Below are 19,785 nucleotides of genomic sequence, written 5' to 3'. Positions count from 1 at the left end.
TTCCTCATCTATTAAATGGATAATAATAACAATAACAGTAATGATGATGATGATGTAAATAGTTACATAGCACTTATTTTGTGCCTAGCTCTGTTCTAAGCACTTTTGTGGATTAATTCACTTCATCCTATGCATTTGGATTATATCTAACTCCCACTATAGAGATAAACAACAGGAAGCAATAATATCAGCAGACACAAAGCACTGTAATTTTACAGGCCCTGTAAGTGCTCTACCTGTATCAACTTATTTAATTCTCACAATAATCCTATGATGGAAAACTATTTTTATCTCCATTTTAAAGATAAGTAAAAGAGGCATGGAGGGAAGAAAGGCCTACTTCATAGCCTCTTGTGATGATGAATGAGGTAACAAGTGTTACTATTTTCAGCATCTCTTCAAACCACCTCCATGCCTGCTCCTCCTCCCCTGACCTCTCCCCTTAGCCCCAGTCCCAAGGTCCACTCACATTCTTGTCTCTCACCCACCTCCTCCTCCCCTCCCCACAGGCCTGCCCTAATCCAGCCTTGTGGTCTCCCACTTGGGTTCCTGCCCTGGCCACCTCCTGTGCTGCACACCTCCACTCTCACCCTCTCCAATCTACCCTGCACATGGTAACCAAATGGATCTTTCTTATGCATCACTGTAACCCTCCCTTGCTCAAAACTCTGCCATGGCTCCCTAGTGCCCTTAGAATAAACTCCAGCCTCCGAATGACCCACGTGTCGTTAGAGATCCAACCTCTGGGAACCTTTCTGAGAACTTTCCTCCTTGAACTCTCTCCTCCAGCACAGTTAACCCTTTGCGATTCTGTACTTCTGGTTCTTTGCACTTGTAGTTCATCTTTTTTTTTTTTTTTTTAAGCTAACTCCCTCCCAACTTTCCAGTTTCATCTCAGAGGCCAAGGCAAGGAGGTTGGACGTTGTCCTGGGGCCTCCAGGCCAGCCCCTGATCTTCCACCTCCCCCCAGCTAGATTAGAAACTTCTGGTTTCTCATTGCCCATGGGCTTTCCCAGTTCAGCCCTGGTAACTCTGGCTTGTGCTTCTCCTCTTCACAGCCCCATCACTCTGGGCCAGGAGTCAGCCAGCCAGATGGTTCCTGAGGTCGAATAGGGGAGAGAAAGGAACAGATCTCACCTCATCTTTAGCCTGGAGCAAAAACTCACTGCCGTCCTGGGTTCTGTGGGAGAGGACACAGGATCTAGGGGCTCTGAGGCAGAGGCCCAGCCCACCCATCCACCAACCATCCAGGGAAGCAGGGTATTGCTGGGAGGGGGAAGGTGGGTCTTGGACCCTCCCTCTTGCCCATTGAGGGGGCTCACTGGAGCTTGAAGACGTGCTTCTTTTTCTTGTAGTCACTAGCCACCTCGCTGGTGGCCTTGTGCAGGCTGAGCAGTGGCTCCCCGCCATGCGTGCCCCCCGATGCTGGGCCCTTGGCGTCCTTGTAGAAGCCCAGCTCCCCCTTGCTGAGCACGCAGTACAGGCTCACCCACGACCTGGGGTGACGACATGGGGCTCAAGGCAGAGTCGCAGCACTCTGCCTGAGTACTCTTCATTAATACCCTTCGTGGGCTGAATATGCTTGAGCCTTCCTCCCCGGGGACCTTTGCCCTAGTTGGGCCACACACCTGGAGTGCTCTTCCTTATGGCAGTTGCTGAGCTGAGAGGAGGGTCTAAGTCTCTGGGTACCAAGCCTTTGTCCAGGCTGGCCCCTGCTGGGGTTGGCCTTCCTTATCCCCTCCCACACTGAATTTCCTGAAGGCAGCACTTAAGCTGTCTCCTCCACAGGCCTCTGCTTGGGCATGTTCCTCGCCACTCCTCCACCACCCCCACCCCGAACCCCGATTCCCTGAAGGGAGATCTATTAGTCTATTGGTCTACTGTCTGGAGTGAGGAATTCTTGTCTCCCCATTCAGCGGAAGCCCCAATCGAGGAGGAAGTCTCCCACGATAAAAATACATCCAGGTGCCTCTGTTTATTCCCACCTTGCTCTCAGCACAAGGAGGAAAGACTACCTCCACAGGCAAAACCTCAATCTGTTCTGCCCAACTCCTTCTGCTTGTTCAACGCTTCCCTTATGGGCTCCACCTCTCCCCAGATTCTGCCTCTCAGTTGGACAAAAAAGGGTTGGACAATCCGGAGCTGGACTCCAAGAGTAGACACATCACTGTTAGGCCCCCATCTGGAAACCTATATGAGGTGCCCCCCACCCCTCAGCCCTCAGTTTGGGATCCGCCCCTTATCAGGCCCTTCCTCAATTTGAAATTGAAATAAATGAACCCACCCCACTCACTGGTTGAAGGACCTCTCCAGGCTCCACCTCACGAGCCTTGAGAACCCTCTAGACGAGACCCCACACCGTTTGCTGTTAGCTCTAGTTAACTCTTGGGTTGGTTGCTATGAGATTGGGTAGTAATAATAACTTTTTCTTCAGGCCCCGCCCCCATCTAAGCTCCACCCACTCACCCATTGGACGCACTAACCTTAAGCCTCGCTCCTCCGGTTCACTGATTGATTCTTTGAAGTTAAGGCCCCCTTTTCAGGCCTCGCCTACCCCGCCACGGGTTGGGCGCCCTAAAGTTTAGCCCCACCGCCCTCTTCAGACCCACTTATTCATTCATTCGACCCTGAGCTTGGGACCCGCCTTCCAAAGCCCCGCCCACACGCTCACCGGTTGGACGACTTGCGGTTAGCGTCGAGCTCGCGCTTGCGCAGCAGGAAGCCCTCGTGCTGCACTGTATGAGTGGGCGGTGGCGGAGGCGCGGGGGCGGAGCTGCCCTGGGCCGGGGCGGACCGCGAGCGCCGGCTTCCCCCGCCCTCACCACCCTCTCGGGGCCGCGGCCGCCGTCGCGGCTTGGGCCGGTCCCGCGCCCGCGGCCGGTCCGGCCGAGGTGTCCGCTCGGGCGGCTCAAGCCCGTTGGGCAGGCGGCCGGGGGGAAGCTCGCGAGGCTGAGGCAGCGACGGCTGTGTGAAGGGAGGGGGAAGAGGGGTGCTGTCCATAGTGGGGTGTGGGAGCCATCTGTCTGGGGGAACTCACAGGTCTGGGGGTCCCATCTGTCTGCAGGGCAATCTGTCTTGAAGGCGAGTATGGGAGGATCTCAGGGTTGGAGGCCCAACTCTTAAGGGCTCCCCCGGTCTTGGGAGTGGGTCTGTCAGGACTCCTACGTTTGGAATCCCTCTCTATCTTAGGGGGAAGGGAGTTACACCGATGGAGGTAGGGGGTGCAGGCAAGTAGATGTCCCAGCATCTTTGTAGGAGGAATCTGGGGCCTCCTGTGTGCGTACGGCTGTCAGTAAGGAAATTTGAGACCCCCATTGGGCTAGAGAAAAAGTCCAGGACAGATGTGGGAAGAGTCTGGAGTCTACTTGTGTGTGTGTGACTGTGTGTGTGTGTGTGTGTGTGTGTGTGTGTGTGTGTGTGTAGGGCGGTAGGAGTCTCTTAGGTCGGTGGCCTCATCTTTCGAAGGGAGAAAATTTCAGATTGTGGGAGGCATCTGGGAGCCCTCTCCATCCCCTGAGAGCCTCTGCAGGGTTCAGATAGGGGGGCAGGGCTAGGCACTGGTGTTTTTGGGATTCTGACTCCGGTGCTGAGGAGAGGGGCCCCCATACCCCCACCCACACCGAGGCTCAACTTACCCCAACAGGGAGCCCTGGGCCTGCCTCCTTCTCCTGCAGCTGCTCCACAATGTCAGCCAGGGTGGCCTTCCTGGGGGTGGGGGGGTGGGCACAGAAAGACCCAATGGAACTGGGATGCCTTCTCCCAGAGACCAGCCTGGCTGGCCAGAGGAGCCTCAACCTCTTAGCCTGAGATGCCAGGTCCCTGTCCACTTCTGCAGCTGCCTGTCTCAGATATCTGCCTTACACACCACAGGTGCTCAGCACATGTCTGCCAAATGGAAGATGGAACCTCTCTCCCCTCTTGAGTTTTAAGCAACACAGAGACCAAAATGCAAACTGGTGCCTTCAAGCCTTTGAACATACTGTTGCCTTTTCCCACCCACCCCCTAAGCTTTCAAGCTCCCTGGGCTTCCCCCATCCCAGCCCTGATCATTCTGGGTCACACTCTCTGGTGACAAGTCTGTTTCCCCCACTGGACTGTGAGCCCCATGAAAGCAGGGCTGGAGCTGGTTGGGTCATTGCTCTCCCCAGCACATACCACACACAGAGTGGGCACTCAGCCAATGTTCACGAAATACAAAATTAAAAGGGGTCAGGAAGTCATTGTCACTGAAACGTATTTGACCAAAGGCCTCTTTCTGGGGACACACTGGTTGAAGTGATGTGCACAACACACTCAGGATTCTGAAAGGCCTGGGTTCGGTCATGCTTCACCCAAGCTGAGTGACTTGCCCTCTGTGAGCCTCAGTTGCTCCATCCATAAAATGGATATGATTACAGCACCCAGTTTATAAGGTTGAGAGAGACTGTGATAAAGGGTCTTAACTCCAGTCAGGGAGGTGATGGTTCCACCATTAGCCCAGTGGAGAAACTGAGATGCAGAGAGGATAAAATTCCTGCCCAGGGTCATCCAGGGGATTTGATGCAGGGGTCAGAAACTCAGTAGCAGAGAACCTGCACCTGGAGGAAGCCACTGCCACTGTGGGATAGTGGGAAGGACTCCCAACCTCTTCCAGCCTCAGTTTACATCTCTGCAGAATGGGTGCCACAAATGTATCTCCCTCCCTAGGCAGTTCTGAGCCCGGAAGCCCTCTCCGCTGGGCCTGTGCGGCTCCAGGAGCTCTCCGTGTTCCCCTTCCTCCACTCCCTGGGCACATGGGGCCTCACCCCTTGGCCAGGTCTCCTCTGGTGGGCATCTCCTGTTCGCTGGACTCCTGCCGCTCCAATCGCCGCTCCCGCCGCTCGCGCCGCCTCTCCATCTGCTCGTAGCGGCCCAGGGTAAGGCTGTGTGCCACCTCATGTTCCGTTGACTCCGGCCGCTCTGGCCGCCGCCTCCGCGCGGCCTCCTCAGATTGCTCGGCCGATTCCTGCCGCCGCCTCCTGGGCAGCTCCTCCGCGCGATCAGCGGACTCCTGGCGCTCTGGCCGCGGCCGGACCTGCTCCGCTGCCGCGGGGGCCCCAGGGGTCTCCGCGGCGTCCTCTGGTGCAGCCGGCAGGGCCGTGGGCTCCACCCTAGCCGGGACCTCCGGCAGCCGGTCGATGCGCGGCTGGAGGCGCTCCGGCTTGAGCTCCTGGCGCACGTACCCCACCCGGGTCCGCACCTCGGCCGAGAGCGTGTCCGAGGCCCGGCGGGCCAGGGGCTCCAAGCCCCTCTCATAGCCCCCTGGTCGCAGCAGGGGCGCAGCCTTGGCCGCCAGTTCCGTAGGGTCTCCAAAGAACTTGCGCCCCAGTAGGGGGGTGGGTGGCTGCTTGCTCTGTTCTGCCTTGAGTTTCTCGATCTGGGGACAGAGGGGCCAGGCTCAGGCGGAAAGGCGGGGTGGGGGCGGGGCCTGGGAAGGTGGCTCTGGGTCGTCTGCCTCACCATCTAGTTTATTAGTTATTAGTGAAAAAGCAAGGTTGTCCAGGCCTGTCTCTGCCAGGAGCTTAATTCCTTTCTTCTCCTGCAAACACCTAGGGTTCTTTTAAGAATTGGCTAAATCATCACTTTCTCTAGGTGCCTTTCTGGCCCCACCATTGCCTCCTTCCTTCCAGACCTTAAGACTTTTAATTACAATGGTCTCTTCTCCTCATTTTTCAAGTCTCAGATCAGACTCCCCCAGGCCACGACAAGTGTTTCTGGGCTCTCATGTCCCCCTGTGCTTCCCCCATCCTAGCCCTGGACGGTCATTGGTGACAGGTGACAGGTCTGTCCCCTACCCCCTTCAACCCTCTCCCCCCACCCCCGTCCCCCCCCCCCCCCCCCGCCCCGGGACTGGGAGCCCAATGAGGGTGTGTCCGGCTCTCACTCAACACAGTGCTGAGCCCCTGTGTTTGTCTCATACAGAGAGATGGGTGTGGAGCCGTGGGAGGGGCGCTGGGGCAGGAAATGGGGTGCTGACCGTGGTCAGGCGCCGTAGAGAGCTGAACCTTTCTTCCCAGGCCGCAGCCGCTTTGCGGAAGGCCTCGTGTCGCCGGATAAGCTGCTCCACCTCGTCCACGCTGCTCCCCAGCTCCCGGCTCTGCAGGAGCGGCTCCTGGGCCGTCAACCAGGCATCAGCCACCACTGCCTCCTGGGCAAACTGGTGCACTTCCAGCACTGAGGAGAGACATTTGGGGTAAGGGTGCTGGGGGCACCTGTGGGCCCTTCACAGGGGCACTGGCTATTTTTTCTGGCCTTCCACACCCCCTCTGGTTTCCCAGCCCTGACCGCTCTGGGCTCTGCAGGAAGGAGAGAGGCGGGGGCTATTTCCGAGGGCACCAGCTTCTCCCCTAGGTGTCTGCCATCAGGGAGTCAATGATAGGGCAGCCCCCTTGTCCACCCTCCCAGGCCTTCATGTTTGCTGCTGAGGACCCATGGGGTGTGCAAAGTATGACTGTCACCCTCTGGGCTTTTCCTGACATGCCGGGGCATATCTCTGTGCCCTTGAGCCACGTGTGTCTGGGGCCCCACTCACTCTGCTGCAGCCACTCCCAATGGCGGTCCCACTTGTCCGACACCTCCTCCTTCCTGGTTCCCAGCTTGTCCAGCTGTGCCTGGATCTGGGAGTGGCGGGTGGGTAGGGAGAGGCGTCAGGGGTGGCTCCCACCCCGATGGGCACAGATGGCAGAGGGAGACCCCTGCTCCCCTCCCACCTCATCAGCCACGGCACTCTTGTTGAGCAGCAGAGAGCGCCCCAGCTCCTGGCAGGCTGTCAGCTCGGGCACCCTTGCCTCCAGCTCAGTCTTCAGGCCCTGGTGGTAGTTCATGAGCACCTCCACCGATGACACGTCCCTACAGTGGGTGGTGGGTAGGAATCTGAGCCATGGGCCGCCTCCCTCGACCTCCCCCACCCCTCCACGTACGCAGCTCCTGATAAGCCCAAATCCCTGAGCTGGGATTCCACACCACCTCGGGACACCCCCCTCCCATGATCAAGTTCTCAAGGGCCAATCTTCTTCACTGATACAATGATTCCAACTTTCCCAGAGGGCTAAGATGTCCCACTTTGGTGATTCTAACCTAGAATTTCAAGATCCAATTTTTCTAATTTTCTAAAGCTATACTTCTGAAGCTTCCACTAGCCAATGATTCTAACCTAAGTCTGTGCTGTCCCATATGGTAACCACTAGACATGTGTGGCAGGTGAGCACTTGAAGTGTGGCTGGTCTGACTTGAGATGTGTTCAAGTGTAGACACCATATTTTGAAGATTTAGTATAAAGAAGAAGGTAAAATTATCTCAATAATTTTAATATTGACTACATGTTGAAGTAACAATATTTGGGGTATAATGGGTTAAATAAAATGAATTACTAAAATTAATTTTCACTTGCTTCTCTTTACTTTTTCTAATGTGGTTACAAGAAAATCTTTTTTTTTTTTTTTTTGCGGTACACAGGCCTCCCACTGCTGCGGCCTCTCCCGTTGCGGAGCACAGGCTACGGACACGCAGGCCCAGCGGCCATGGCTCACGGGCCCAGCCGCTCCGCAGCATGTGGGATCCTCCCGGACCAGGGCACGAACCCGTTGTCACCCGCATCGGCAGGCGGACTCTCAACCACTGCGCCACCAGGGAAGCCCAAGAAAATCTTAAGTTACATATGTGGCTCACATCTGTGGCCTGCATTGTATAACTATTGGACAGTGCCGTTCTAAGCTGTTATACGGTCAAAGCAAATTCCAAATTTCTGAAGGTTCTGTCAGTCAACAAGTGTAGCTTTATAAGTCTTAATATGTCCAGGGACTTCTCTGGTGGTCCAGTGGTTAGGACTCCACGCTTTCACTGCTGAGGGCCTGGGTTCGATCCCCGGTTAGGGAACTAGGATCCCACAAGCCACACGATGCAGGGGAAAAAAAAAAAAAGACTTAATATGTCCAAATTTATTTCTGATGGTCCCACATTGTAATGATTCCTACCTAAGACTTAGTACGCCTAGAACAATCTCCCTGATTCTCCCCTATCTCCCAAATGTACCCTCCCCGAAACTGTCTACCTCAGTAAATTCACCCATCATTCATCCGTGACTCCTCTTTTTCCCTCAGCCCCTTAAGCTAATCCATCAGTCAAGACTGGACATTTATAACTTGAAAACATACTCTGTGAAATGATATGAAATCTGAGATTTGTTTTAAAATAACTCCGTCAAGGGTGGAGGGGACGTGGGGGAGTGTATAGATGAAGATGGGCCAGGTGTTCACTGTACACACGTGGGTTCCCTATGTGTTACTGCTACATCTGTGTAGAGTTGAAATTTTCCATAATGAAAAGATTTTTTTCAATTCCTAAAATCAATCATGCTGCCTCATTTCTTCAACGGCCACACTGGGCCAAGCCAACATCACCTCTCACTTGGGTGATGGCGGCAGCCTCCTGACTGGCCTACCTGCTTCCACCCTGGCTCTCCATCATCTACTTGTCACAGGTACCTGGAGTGATCTTTCCCAAATGTGTATCATATCACATCACTCCCCTGCCCTAAGCTCTCCCATGGCTCCCATCTCACTCCAAGCAAAGGGAGACTCCTCACCATGCCCTATGGCCCCTCTGACGTCATTTCCTACCATTCCCCACTCTCCCCCCTCACTCCATCCAGCCACAAGGACCACCTAGCCTTTGCTGAAACATGTTTAACGACAGCCTACCTCAGGGCCTTTGCACTTGCTGATCCCTCCACCTGGAAGACCCTTCCCCCCAGAACTTTACCCAACTCACGATCACTTCACTCAGGTCCCCTTACCTTGCTCTATTTTTCTTTTATTACTCTCTGAAATAACATTACGTGTTTGTTTATTTACTTATCTGTTGCCTGCTTCCTCCCTCAGAATGTAAGCTGCATCAGGGCAGGGGCTGGACCTTGCTCACCATCTGGCGTACAGTAGGCATCAGTAAATATTTGCTGAGTAAACGAATGCAGGCTCAAGGGCCTACAGTTCACAGAAACAATGTTATGTATCCACCACTCTCCAGGCCCTTGTTTTCCTGGACGCACTGCTGGGCTAACATTTCCCAGCCTCCCTGGCAGATAGGTTGGGACCACTGAGCCAACAGAACGTGAGTGCAGGTTTAATCCCTAAAAGCTCCCACGGTATCCTCCCACTTTCTTTTTCTCATCTGTAGCTGGATGCAGAAGGTCCAGCAAATCACCCCAGGGCTGATGATGGAAGAACACTGGCTCCCAATCACCGTGGGACAGGCTTCTGCTGGATACTTATATCGAACTGTTATGTGAGCAATAAGTCAGTGCCTACTAGGTTAAGCCTCCAGTACACCTCCCTGTCCCTATCTTGAGTCAGCCCATCCCATGCTGCGACCCCTCCACAAAGGCAGGAGGATGCACTGTGCTCTGAGCCCCAATGCCAGGCCTGACAAGGGGTCTTAAAACACAAGAAGCATGTGGAACAGTGCATGGTAGGCAGAGGTGCTACACAGGTATTGGCTATTGTGATTTCTTTTATGGGAAGGGGACTGCTGATGGGCTGGGGGTTGCTGCCCAAAGGCAGGTAAGAAGCCCGAGGTGGGATGAGGGGCACCTGGGCTTGTCAGCCGCCCCAATCTGGCCGGCGATGCCATCCATCCAGGAGAGCAGGTCACGGGCCTGGCTGTGGAATCGCAGGGCGTCAGCCGTGGAGCTCACGTGCAGGCGGGCATCCTCGCAGGCTGCCAGCAGCTCCTTCCAGCCCAGCAGCACCTCCTGCTCCCGGCTGGCGATGGCCTCCGCGTACTCGCCCGCGTACACCGTCCGCAGCTGGGCTGCCCCCTCCTGGAGCTGCCGTACCTGAGGGGCATGCCAGGTCGAGCACCAGCCCTCCACGGGGTCCAGGCCCCACCCTCTCTTTCCCCCATCTGCTGGCTGGATGCAGAGCCTAAAGAAGTAAGGAGCCTGCACCCTTGAGATTCCAACTGGGTTTCATTCCTATCCGCTGCCTGATTTCTTTTTGACTTTCCCACTTTCTGACTTCTTTTAAACCCACTACCATATTTCTCTCATGTCTGCTGCCTGCTGTTTCTTTGACTTACCTGCATTCTGACTTCTTTTACACCTACCATCAGGTTTCTTTCAGTCTACTGTCTGATTTCTTTTAGTCTGAGAGCTCTATTTCTATTGGGTCTGCCACCTCATTTTTTCAGGCCCACCTCTATCTTGTTTCTTTCAGGAAACCCTTCCTCCACCCTGACATCTATTAGACATGCTGTCCAATATTTTCCACTCCATTTTTTTCAGACCCACTCCCTACTACCCAATTTCCTTCAGAATCGCTATCCAATTACTATCAGGTCTCCTGCCCACTTTCCGTTGGTTCTGCTGTGTGTGTTAGACCCACTGCTCACTCTCCACGAGCTCAACCACCTGATTTCTTTTGGCAGGACCACCATACTTGTATCAGACCCACCATGTAATCACTATCAGTCTCTCTGCCTGATTTCTAACAGTCATCTGTACGATGCACATACAATAATTGTCCAATTTCTACCTTCCATTAGACCTGCAACCCAATTTCCTTCGGTCCTACTGCTTGAGTCCTATTAGGCCCACAGCTTCATTTCCATCTGATGTCTCAGATCCACCTCCTAATTCCTATCAGACCCACTGCCTGATTCCTATTAGCTCTGATTTCCATTCATCAAATCCAAACCCACCAAATTTCTTCGAGGAAAATCATGTGATTTCTGTCAGAGACCTGCTGCCTAATTTCTATCTGCCCCACAGCCAAATTTCTCTCAATGCCCTCGCAATTCCTTTTAGACTCTCCATCTGGATTTGGGTAACAGTTTCTAGGAGAACCCCTGCCAATCTCCACTGGAAACACTGTCTAATTTCTATCAGGCATGCTATACTACTTTTCTTCCGTCACTGTCTGAGTCTATGCAGCATGCCATCAGTCCGTCTTCCACCTGCCGCATCGTGTGATTTCTCCCTGTTCCGTGGTCTGTTTTCTATCTATCCCACCACCTAACTTCAATGTGGTCCACAGCCTGATTTTTGCCTGCTCTGCTGCCCCCATCCCTCGGTCACACTGTCCAGGCCCTCCCACCTGTCCCTCCTGGCCGCCAGCTCCCCACCTGGGACACGAGGAGCTGCAGGTCATGTTCAAAGGCGCGCAGGGTCCGCTGCATGGAGCCGGCGCTGGGCCTCGGCTCAGGAGGGGTGGTCAGGCGAGGCAGTCGCCTCCGCTTCTCCTCGATCTGTCCTTGAAGCTCTCGGGCATCGCTGAAGAACTTGTGCAGCTCCCGAGAGGCGGCCAGCAGCTGGGCCCGTGTGCCCATTAGCTCCAGAAGCTCGGCCCAGGCCTCGTTCAGCCCGTCCTTCCACTCAGCCATGGTGGCCGCCGCCGTGTGGCCGCCCTCGATCAGCTCGTCCACCATCTGGTTCACCGCCGCCAGCCGCTCCCGCCCTGCCGTGCCGGTCTCACTGGCGAACTCCGAGAATTTCTCCTGCAGCACCTGCCACCGGGAAATGGGGGCCCCAGCGTGGGCAAAGGTGCCGTACACGCCAGCCCCCTCCAGCCCACCATCTTGTGGCAGGTGAGAACAGTAACAACACTAATGAAGACAATCAAAAAATACCCAACACTTACTGAGTGCTCATTCTGTAGCGATAATAGTAACAACAAGAATAAAAATAAGACGACAAGAATAATAACTAACGCTGTGTTAGGCCCTGTGTGTGCTCGGTACTGTCCTAAGGGCTTTACGTTATATTAATCCATCTGTGTCTCAACAGAGCCATGCGGTGGTGCTATTACAATTCTCCTATGATGGATGGGGAAACTGAGGCCCAGAGAACCTTAGTAGCAGACACAGCGGCCACTGGATCATTGCTCCTTCCTAATGCTGCTCACCGTGACGTGCTCAAAGTCCTGGCCGAGCTCAGGTGAGCCAGCTACCACCTCCTTCTCTGCGATCCAGTGCTCGAGCTCGTCCACCTGGCGGCTGAGCTGGTACAGCCAGTACTGCTGCTCCAGGCCCACCCGGCGTTCCTCGCCCAGCTCCTTGAGTGCCACGTACAGGCGGTCCACCTGAGACTGCCGCCGGCTGATCTGCTCGCTGCTGGGGGACAGGGAGGGGCAGGGATGGAGCCCCCTGAGACTTCCAGGACAGAGCTCTGACCCCCTGCCACCCCCCGCCCCAGCTCAGGGCAGAGCTGTGCAACCCTTCAGGCAGGCCACCCTTCAGGCAAGGTTGAGTCCCGTCAGACTCCTTCACGCGGGACTCTGTTCTGCAAGCCTTGGATGCAGCCAACCCAGCACTTGCATCTCAGCGCTCAGGGAAAACTCTGCTTTCCTAAGCTTGATAAGCTCATCACCCCCTCCCTCCACCCCCTCCCAGCCTTCCAGTCCGTGGTCCCACACTTGGCCCCTCCAGCGACCTGAGTGGGACTCCAGACCCCCTACTTGGGTCCCCAGACAACCCACCTCACCTCCAGTCCCAGTCTCCAGGCTCAGGCGGACAAAGGTCTAGCTCTGTGCCTCTGTCTCAGATCTCACCCCTCGGCCCAGCCTCCTAGATGTGGGCCCTGCACTTAAACTCAGGGAGGCCATATGACCCGCTGTCCAAGAGGTCTCAGGCCATGCCCAATCCCAGTGCTCCAGGCTTTTTTGTCCTAGGGAGAGGACCCTTCTCTGTCCTGAGCTCTTACTTCTCCCCTCAGACCTAGACATCACCCCCCTCCCCTACACTCAAATCCTAGTGCTCACGGCCCCACCCCCTCAAACATCCCTGCGCAGCGCTCCTCTCTTCCCGGCCCCCAGCCACTTGCCAAAATCCGAAAGCACCAGCCCGGGGCAGTGAGGGACCCCACCCCCACCCCAATGTCCAATCCTGGCCTTGCCCCAATTTCCAACAGCGAAGCTCCAGATCCTGCTGGATCATTCCCTAAGAAGCGGCCCCGCGCCCCTGCGTGGCCCCGATCCCCCGCCCGCCCACCTGTCCGGGTGCCCCATCTCCAGCAGCGCCCGGCACTGGCGCGACAGCTGCGCGATGCTTTCCTCGTAGTTCTCCACGCCCTGCTCCAGCTGCAGGTGCTTCTTGAGCAGCTGCAGGGTACTCTGTTCGTCCTGGGGGCACACGGCGCCCGCGATGAGGAGGCAGGGGCCGGCCCCGGGCTCCAGCGCCCCCAGGCCCCCCCGCACCCCCAGCCCGGGCGCACCTTGCCCTTGTCCTCACTCATCATGAGCAGCTCCTGCTCGCCCAGCCACGCCTCCACCTCGGCCACGTCGAAGTAATACTGCTCCACTTGGAAGGCGGCGTCCAGCACCTGCTGCCGCCGCTCGGCCGCCTCCCGCAGTCCGGCCCAGGCGCTCTGCAGCTGCTCTTGGCCGCGGCGCACGGCCTCAGCTTCGGGGCTGCGCAGCGACGCCAGGGCGCCCGCGCGCTCCAGCACCTCCTCCAGGCGCGTCCCGTGCGCCTGGATCTCCCGCCGCAGGCCCTGGGGGTGGGAGTGGAGAGGAGCGTTCAGAGGGCGCCTCCACGACTGGCGCCGCCCAGGAGAGGAGAACAAACAGCCGCAGATGGCCCACCACGTGCCGGGTACCACTTAAGCATTTTGCGGTTCCTCGCTCACTCGTTCCCCCCCACGTTGCAGGTGGGAAAACAGGCACGGAGAGGTGAAGTATGTTGCCAGAGAACAAGCAGCTAGTAAGGGGGTGACAGGATTTGAACACAGGAGGCTGGGTCCAGAGACTCTGCTCTCAAACAAGATGACCGGTGATTGCAAGATTACCCCCTTAATGGCTGCAACACAGACCTAAACACAGGTATCATTTACATGCGTATCATTTACATACAGTGAAGTGCACCAATCTTAGGGGTGCAGCTCGACACATTTTTACACATTATACACCTGTGTACCCAGATCAGGATACAGAATTCTTCTGTCACCCCCAGAAGGTTCTCTCCACCGGCTCTGTAATTGCTGAGTACTTTAGTTAACCTCTTCTATGCCTCGGTTCCCCAACTGGTAAATGGAGTTAATAATAATAGCCAACACCAAGCGCCTGCCAGACACTTTGCTAAGTAAGGGCGTTGCATAATGTAGCCACTCTTTTTTTTTTTTCCTGCCACACCTCATGGCATGGAGCGAACCTGTGCCTCCCGCAGTGGAAGCGCAGAGCCCTAATCACTGCACTGCCAGGGAATTCCCTGCAGCCACTCATTTACTCCTCACTCCAACGCCAGGAGCCAGACATCGTTCTCATTCTCATTTCACAGATGAGGAAACTGAGGCACAGGGAGGTTGAGGAACTTGCTGAAGGCACATGGCTAGTGGTGGCCCCCTAATATCTACCTTGTGGGGTTGCTGTCCTGTGGAGCACTTAGAACCGTGTCCGGCAGGCAGTAGGTGCTCAACCAACACCAGCGGCTAGTATGTGTTTAACAGCCCCTGTGTAGCCAACACACACACCCACCTCACACCTCTCACACACACAGCCGAGCTCCCCCAATTATAAGCATGAAGTGCACTTGATCAGTTTCCTCAACTGTGAAAACGATGGGCCAATTTTGTTTGTTCCCAACACTGTTGACAGCCAGGAGTATTTTCATCAAGATAGAAAAACAAAACTCAAAGCAAAACTCCAGCCTCTTAAAGAATTCCACCAAGTGCAGCATAATCACGAATCTTTCCAAAATAATTTCTGTACTCACCTTCCCACCATCCTTCAATGCCCTATTCTCCCAACTTAGATTTTTTTAAAAATAAAAGGTGGTAATGACAATACCTACCTCACAGGGTTATTGTGGAGATTAAATTAAGTAACTGATATAACCCCCTAGGACAGTATGTGGCACACAGTAAGTCTTTAATCGATGTATTATTAATATTGTTATCATTATTATTATTATTTTTTGGCCATGCCGCGTGGTATTCGGGATATTAGTTCCCCTGACCAGGGATCGAACCTGTGCGTGTCCCTACAGTGGAAGCGTAGAGTCTTTTTTTGGGGGGGGATGGGAGTTTCTTTTTTTTTTTTTAACATCTTTATTGGAGTATAATTGCTTTACAATGGTGTGTTAGTTTCTGCTGTATAACGAAGTGAATCAGCTATATGTATACATATATTCCCATATCCCCTCCCTCTTGAAGCGTAGAGTCTTAACCACTGGACCATCAGGGAGGTCCCATCACTGTATTATTATTACTCCTCTTATATATGTCTTACTTTGGGCTTTGGTGAGAGAGTGGCTTTGATCAAAGTGTTCCTCTGCAATTGGGTTCCTCTGCAAAAGGGTTCCCTAAGCAACTGGAGACCCACGGCTCTAGACCAAGTCTCTACTTATTTAGATGTGGAAATTGAGTCTCAGGGAAGTAAATAAAGGTCCAGAGATTTTTAGCGGCTCAGAAGCCCCCCACTGTGCTCGGTGTAGGTGTCAGCCCTCCGATCATCTCTGTCCTCTCTCCCTAGAGGTGTCTGCGGTTCTTGTTGGTTTGTTTTCTTTTTCGTGGCCCAGTAGCCAGTGTCCTTACTTCTAGTCACAGGACCCTAATTTTCATGTGGGGAATCCCCTTGTCTCCACCTCAGCCCAGATAAAGTTAAGGCTGACCCCACCTACAGGTTCCAAGGGCGAGCCCTTAGTCCAGACCAGGCCATTCAGAGCTGTCTAAATCCCTGACCACCATGATTAGTTCAGTGTGGACATGTGATTCAAGTTGAGCCCAAAAGAGTATTTCCTGGGACTACTGCTGAAATTACTGAGAGAGAAAAATTCTCTTCAGTTTTACTGGTGGGATATAAACTTGAATCTGTTGGAGTTCTTTTACCAGCAGGAGAGGAGAGCTGGCCTGAGAACAAAGCTAACAGGAAAAAAAAAAATGGAAATGAGAGATTCATGACGTCTTGGAAGCACCTGATGCATCTAACTGCGGTCCACGGTCTCCGCAGTTACAAGAGCCTATAAATTCCCCTCTTTGGCTTTAACCACCTTGAGCTGTTTTCTATCATTTGTATCCAAATGTGTCCTAACCCACTCCCTTGACGTGGCTCTGCTCACCTGGTTCTTTTTGATGTACTGCTGGACGGCCTGCAAACCACTGCCTCGCTCTGTCTGCATGGCCAGTGGCAGCCGCTCCTGGACCCATGCCTGGAGAGGAAATCAGGGATAAGGTCACGGGAAGGACACAGGGAGCAGGGCAAGGACCCCTCCCTCCCAGCTAAACTGTAAGCATGCAAGCCTCCCCGGCATCCAAGGCCCTTCCTCGCCTAAAAGTCTGGTCATGTCTTCAGCCTCCTCTCTGGACATGTTCTGTCTTGCTCTCTGCACTCGAGCCAGGCTCATGCTTACCTCTGGCCTTTGCACAGGCAGGTCTTGCTTCCTGGACTTCCCTTCCCACTCCCTCAGCAGGCTCCCTCAAATGTCTCAGCTCAGACATCCCCTCCTCCAGGAAACTCTCCCCGACTTTTGAACTTGGCCAGATGCCTCCTCCCGGCTTTCACAGCCCCCTGCTTCCCCCATCACATTCCTAACCACACCGGGTTGTCACTGACTTAGGACAAGTCTGAATGAACAAATTAGTGAATGACTGAATGAGGAAATGAATGGATGAGTGACAAGTGAGTAAGTGAATAATAAATAAATGAGTGAAAGAATGAATAAAAGATGAGTGGATGAATAAATCAATAACTTCATGAATAAATCAATGAGTGATTGAAAGTGTTAATGAAATGTGGAAGAGTGAATGAATGAGTGAATAAGTAAGTGAAAAACTTAAGGACTGAATGACTGAGTCTATCTGCTTATTAGTGGATAGGTCCCTCAGCCATCTCCACCCTTGAACCCTCCTAAGTCCCATGGCCCCGCCCCCATCCCAGTCTCCACCCCCTCTGCCGGCTGGCCCGCCTCTGGCCTCATGCCCCGCCCCGCCCTCGCACACCCCTCCCGTCCCAGATCCCCGCGCGGATCCTCACCAGCTCGTCCTCGACGTCGTGCGCCACCTGGTGCAGCTCCTTGGAGGCGAGCAGCAGGCGGCGGCGCTCCTGCAGCGGCTCGAGCAGACGCACCAGGCGCTCGCCCACCGCGTTCTGCCGCTCGCCCACCAGCTCCTTGCTCGCCGGCTCCAGCGGCAGCGCCGCCGTCTGCGCCTGCAACTCTCCCACCTCGCGGTACCACTCCTCCACTTGAGACTCCATCGACTGTAGGGACAAGGGTAGGGTCAGCAGGCCCCACCCTCCCTCCTGATCCCGCTGTGGCTCTCCAGTACCTTTATGGTGACAGCCAAACCCCTGGTCGAGGCCCACTATTCCACTCTCCCCTGGCCCAATTCCTTCCAGAAGCGCTGCCCTCCTCTCTGATCCTGCAACCCACTAAGCTAGTTCCTGTCTCAAGGCCTCTGCCGTAACTATTCCCTCTACCAGGCATGCTCTTCCCAGTCAATCAGATTTCAGCTTAGCTGTTACCTTTTCAAAGAGTCTTTCCTGACCCCCTGGACTAAAGTGGCCCATTAGTTCATTAGTTCTCAGAAAAACCCTTCGAGGTTGGTGGTATCCCTATGTTACAGAGGAGGAAACTGAGGCCCAGAAAAGTTAGGTAATTTGTCCAAAGAGTCAACCTTTCCAAATATCAAAAATAAATACAAAGCTATAATGGTTGATGTGCCACAGGGATAGACAGAAAGTGGAAAAGCAGACCCAAGTACACAGGAGAATTCATACAGTTTATAGATGCCATTTCCAACCTCCGAGGAAAGGATGGGTTATTCAATGAATGGTCAGGGGCCAAGTCGCTGACCAATTTAGCTGGATCCCTTCCTCACTCTTTATGCTGAAAATAATTCCAGATGGATTAAAGACTTAAGTGGAATAAGTAAATCCATAAGGCATACTAAGAAAACCGGGGCAAAAGCTTTTATAATCTTGGGATGGAGGAAATCTTTCCAAGCACATAAACCGTAAAGGGAAAGATTTATAAATTTGGCCACAAAAAATACTTTTGTTTTTAAAAAAATACTTTTGCAACAACCTAAATTTCTAGATTCAGTTAAAGGCAAATAACAAGCTGGAAAAATAGTATGTGTTAGAGCAAGGCACTAGTTTCTTTACCAGTAAAAGAATTCCCTTTTATCCTGCTTCCTTTGTCTCTGCAGCACTTAACCACCATCCGATAATTGTCTTTACTTGTGAAGCCTTTTTTAATTGGTCTCCTGCTTCTGGAATGTTAGCTTCATGAGGGCAGAGGCTGTGTCAATGGACCTCTGTATTCCCAAGTGCCTAGAACAGTGTCCAGCATGTAATGGGCCTTCAGTTGCGGTTTGTTCAATGCTCAAATGAATGACATCAGCAAAGAGAGATGGCCCAAAAGAGAAATGGGCATTAGATGTGAACAGGCAACACAAAGAAGGAAAGATAAGTGCACGAAAAGATCCCCAGTCTCACTAATCAGCAGGATAATACAGATTAAAACAAGGTATCCTCTTCTATTCATCAGATTGGCAAAAATTTAAAAGATCAATAATATCTAGTGTTGGCAAAGATCCAGGGAGATGGGCACACTCAGCCACTGTCAGTGGTGGTGTACATTAGTAGAGCCTTTTTGGAAGGCAGTTTGGCAGGTCCTATCCAAATGCAATATGTGTCAAAATGCTTTGATCCGGCACTGGTACTTGCACTTCTAGGAATGTATTTAAAGAAACACTGGCACAGGGACTTCCCGGGTGGCGCAGTGGTTAAGAATCTGCCTGCCAATGCAGGGGACATGGGCTCGAGCCCTGGTCCGGGAAGATCCCACATGCTGTGGAGCAACGAAGCCTGTCCGCCACAACTACTGTGCCCGCGCTCTGGAGCCCGCGAGCCACAACGACTGAGCCCGCGTGCCACAACTACTGAAGCCTGCGCGCCTAGAGCCTGTGCTCCACAACAAGAGAAGCCACCGCAATGAGAAGCCCGCATACCGCAATGAAGAGTAGTCCCCACTCGCTGCAACTAGAGAAAGCCCACGCACAGCAACGAAGATCCTACGCAGCCAAAAATATAATAAATGATAATAATAAAACTAAATTAATAAAAAAAAGAAACACTGGCACATACGCACAGGATGTTTGTCTGAGGATGGTCATCATAGCAGATGTTTGTCCAAAGACCTCATCATAGCAGAGCTTATAATGGGGAAAAAAAAAATGGAAACAACCTTGATGCTCATGAAGATTGAAACGGTTAAACAAATCCACATCAGTATTGAATAATACCCAAGATTTACTGTTAAGAGGAAAACAATTTTAGAACCTACTTATGAATAGATATTTGTAGTGGATTACACATGCATAAAAATTCCCTGGAATAAACAAGAAATTAATAACAGATGGTACCTATTGGGGGGATGAGAATTTAGTGAATGGGGACAGGGATGAAGGAGAAACTTTTCACATAGGATCTTTTATATAGTTTTTGATGTCTGGACCATGATATTTATTTATTCAAGAATTTAAATTAAGCATGAAATACAAAGAAAATGAAACCACTGGTAATCCATATAGGCACATCTATGAACACATAGAAAGAGATCTAGAAGGATGCACACCAAATAATAGTTGAAGTCCCCTTTGGAGTGTGGGATCCGGAGGCACGTTGAAGTGAGACTTTGTTTTACCGAAGATATCTAGGTTAGTAGGATCTTCCCCCCACCCCAAATTTTATGTATTGTGTGATTCTAAACAGATGGGGGAAGTCTAGAAAAGAAAACAAAATAATGAAATTAAGTGGTAACAGATTACAGCAAAAGACT

General features: G+C 53.0%; 1 protein-coding gene across 1 annotated transcript in view; it reads right to left on the bottom strand.

Moving 5' to 3' along the window:
• Positions 1 to 19,785, bottom strand: part of SPTBN4 (spectrin beta, non-erythrocytic 4) — a 52,054-nt gene that overhangs the window by 1,133 nt on the left and 31,136 nt on the right. The window contains exons 14-28 of the mRNA XM_027079573.1: positions 16,977 to 17,201; positions 16,063 to 16,152; positions 13,223 to 13,501; positions 13,000 to 13,130; positions 11,916 to 12,120; positions 11,137 to 11,517; positions 9,606 to 9,850; positions 6,729 to 6,867; positions 6,551 to 6,635; positions 5,996 to 6,192; positions 4,785 to 5,395; positions 3,636 to 3,705; positions 2,672 to 2,964; positions 1,323 to 1,496; positions 1,138 to 1,180 (exon numbers count right to left, since the gene is read on the bottom strand). Coding sequence (XP_026935374.1) covers positions 1,138 to 1,180; positions 1,323 to 1,496; positions 2,672 to 2,964; positions 3,636 to 3,705; positions 4,785 to 5,395; positions 5,996 to 6,192; positions 6,551 to 6,635; positions 6,729 to 6,867; positions 9,606 to 9,850; positions 11,137 to 11,517; positions 11,916 to 12,120; positions 13,000 to 13,130; positions 13,223 to 13,501; positions 16,063 to 16,152; positions 16,977 to 17,201 — 3,168 coding nt within the window. The remainder of the gene's footprint in view (positions 1 to 1,137; positions 1,181 to 1,322; positions 1,497 to 2,671; positions 2,965 to 3,635; positions 3,706 to 4,784; positions 5,396 to 5,995; positions 6,193 to 6,550; positions 6,636 to 6,728; positions 6,868 to 9,605; positions 9,851 to 11,136; positions 11,518 to 11,915; positions 12,121 to 12,999; positions 13,131 to 13,222; positions 13,502 to 16,062; positions 16,153 to 16,976; positions 17,202 to 19,785) is intronic.

Source organism: Aethalodelphis obliquidens, unplaced genomic scaffold (assembly GCF_003676395.1).
Source record: "Aethalodelphis obliquidens isolate GAN/ISIS:26980383/991018 unplaced genomic scaffold, ASM367639v1 scaffold43, whole genome shotgun sequence".
In the NCBI taxonomy this organism is placed as follows: domain Eukaryota; kingdom Metazoa; phylum Chordata; class Mammalia; order Artiodactyla; family Delphinidae; genus Aethalodelphis; species Aethalodelphis obliquidens.
Note: the sequence above shows the minus strand (reverse complement) of the source record. Positions and strands in the feature narration are given on the sequence as shown.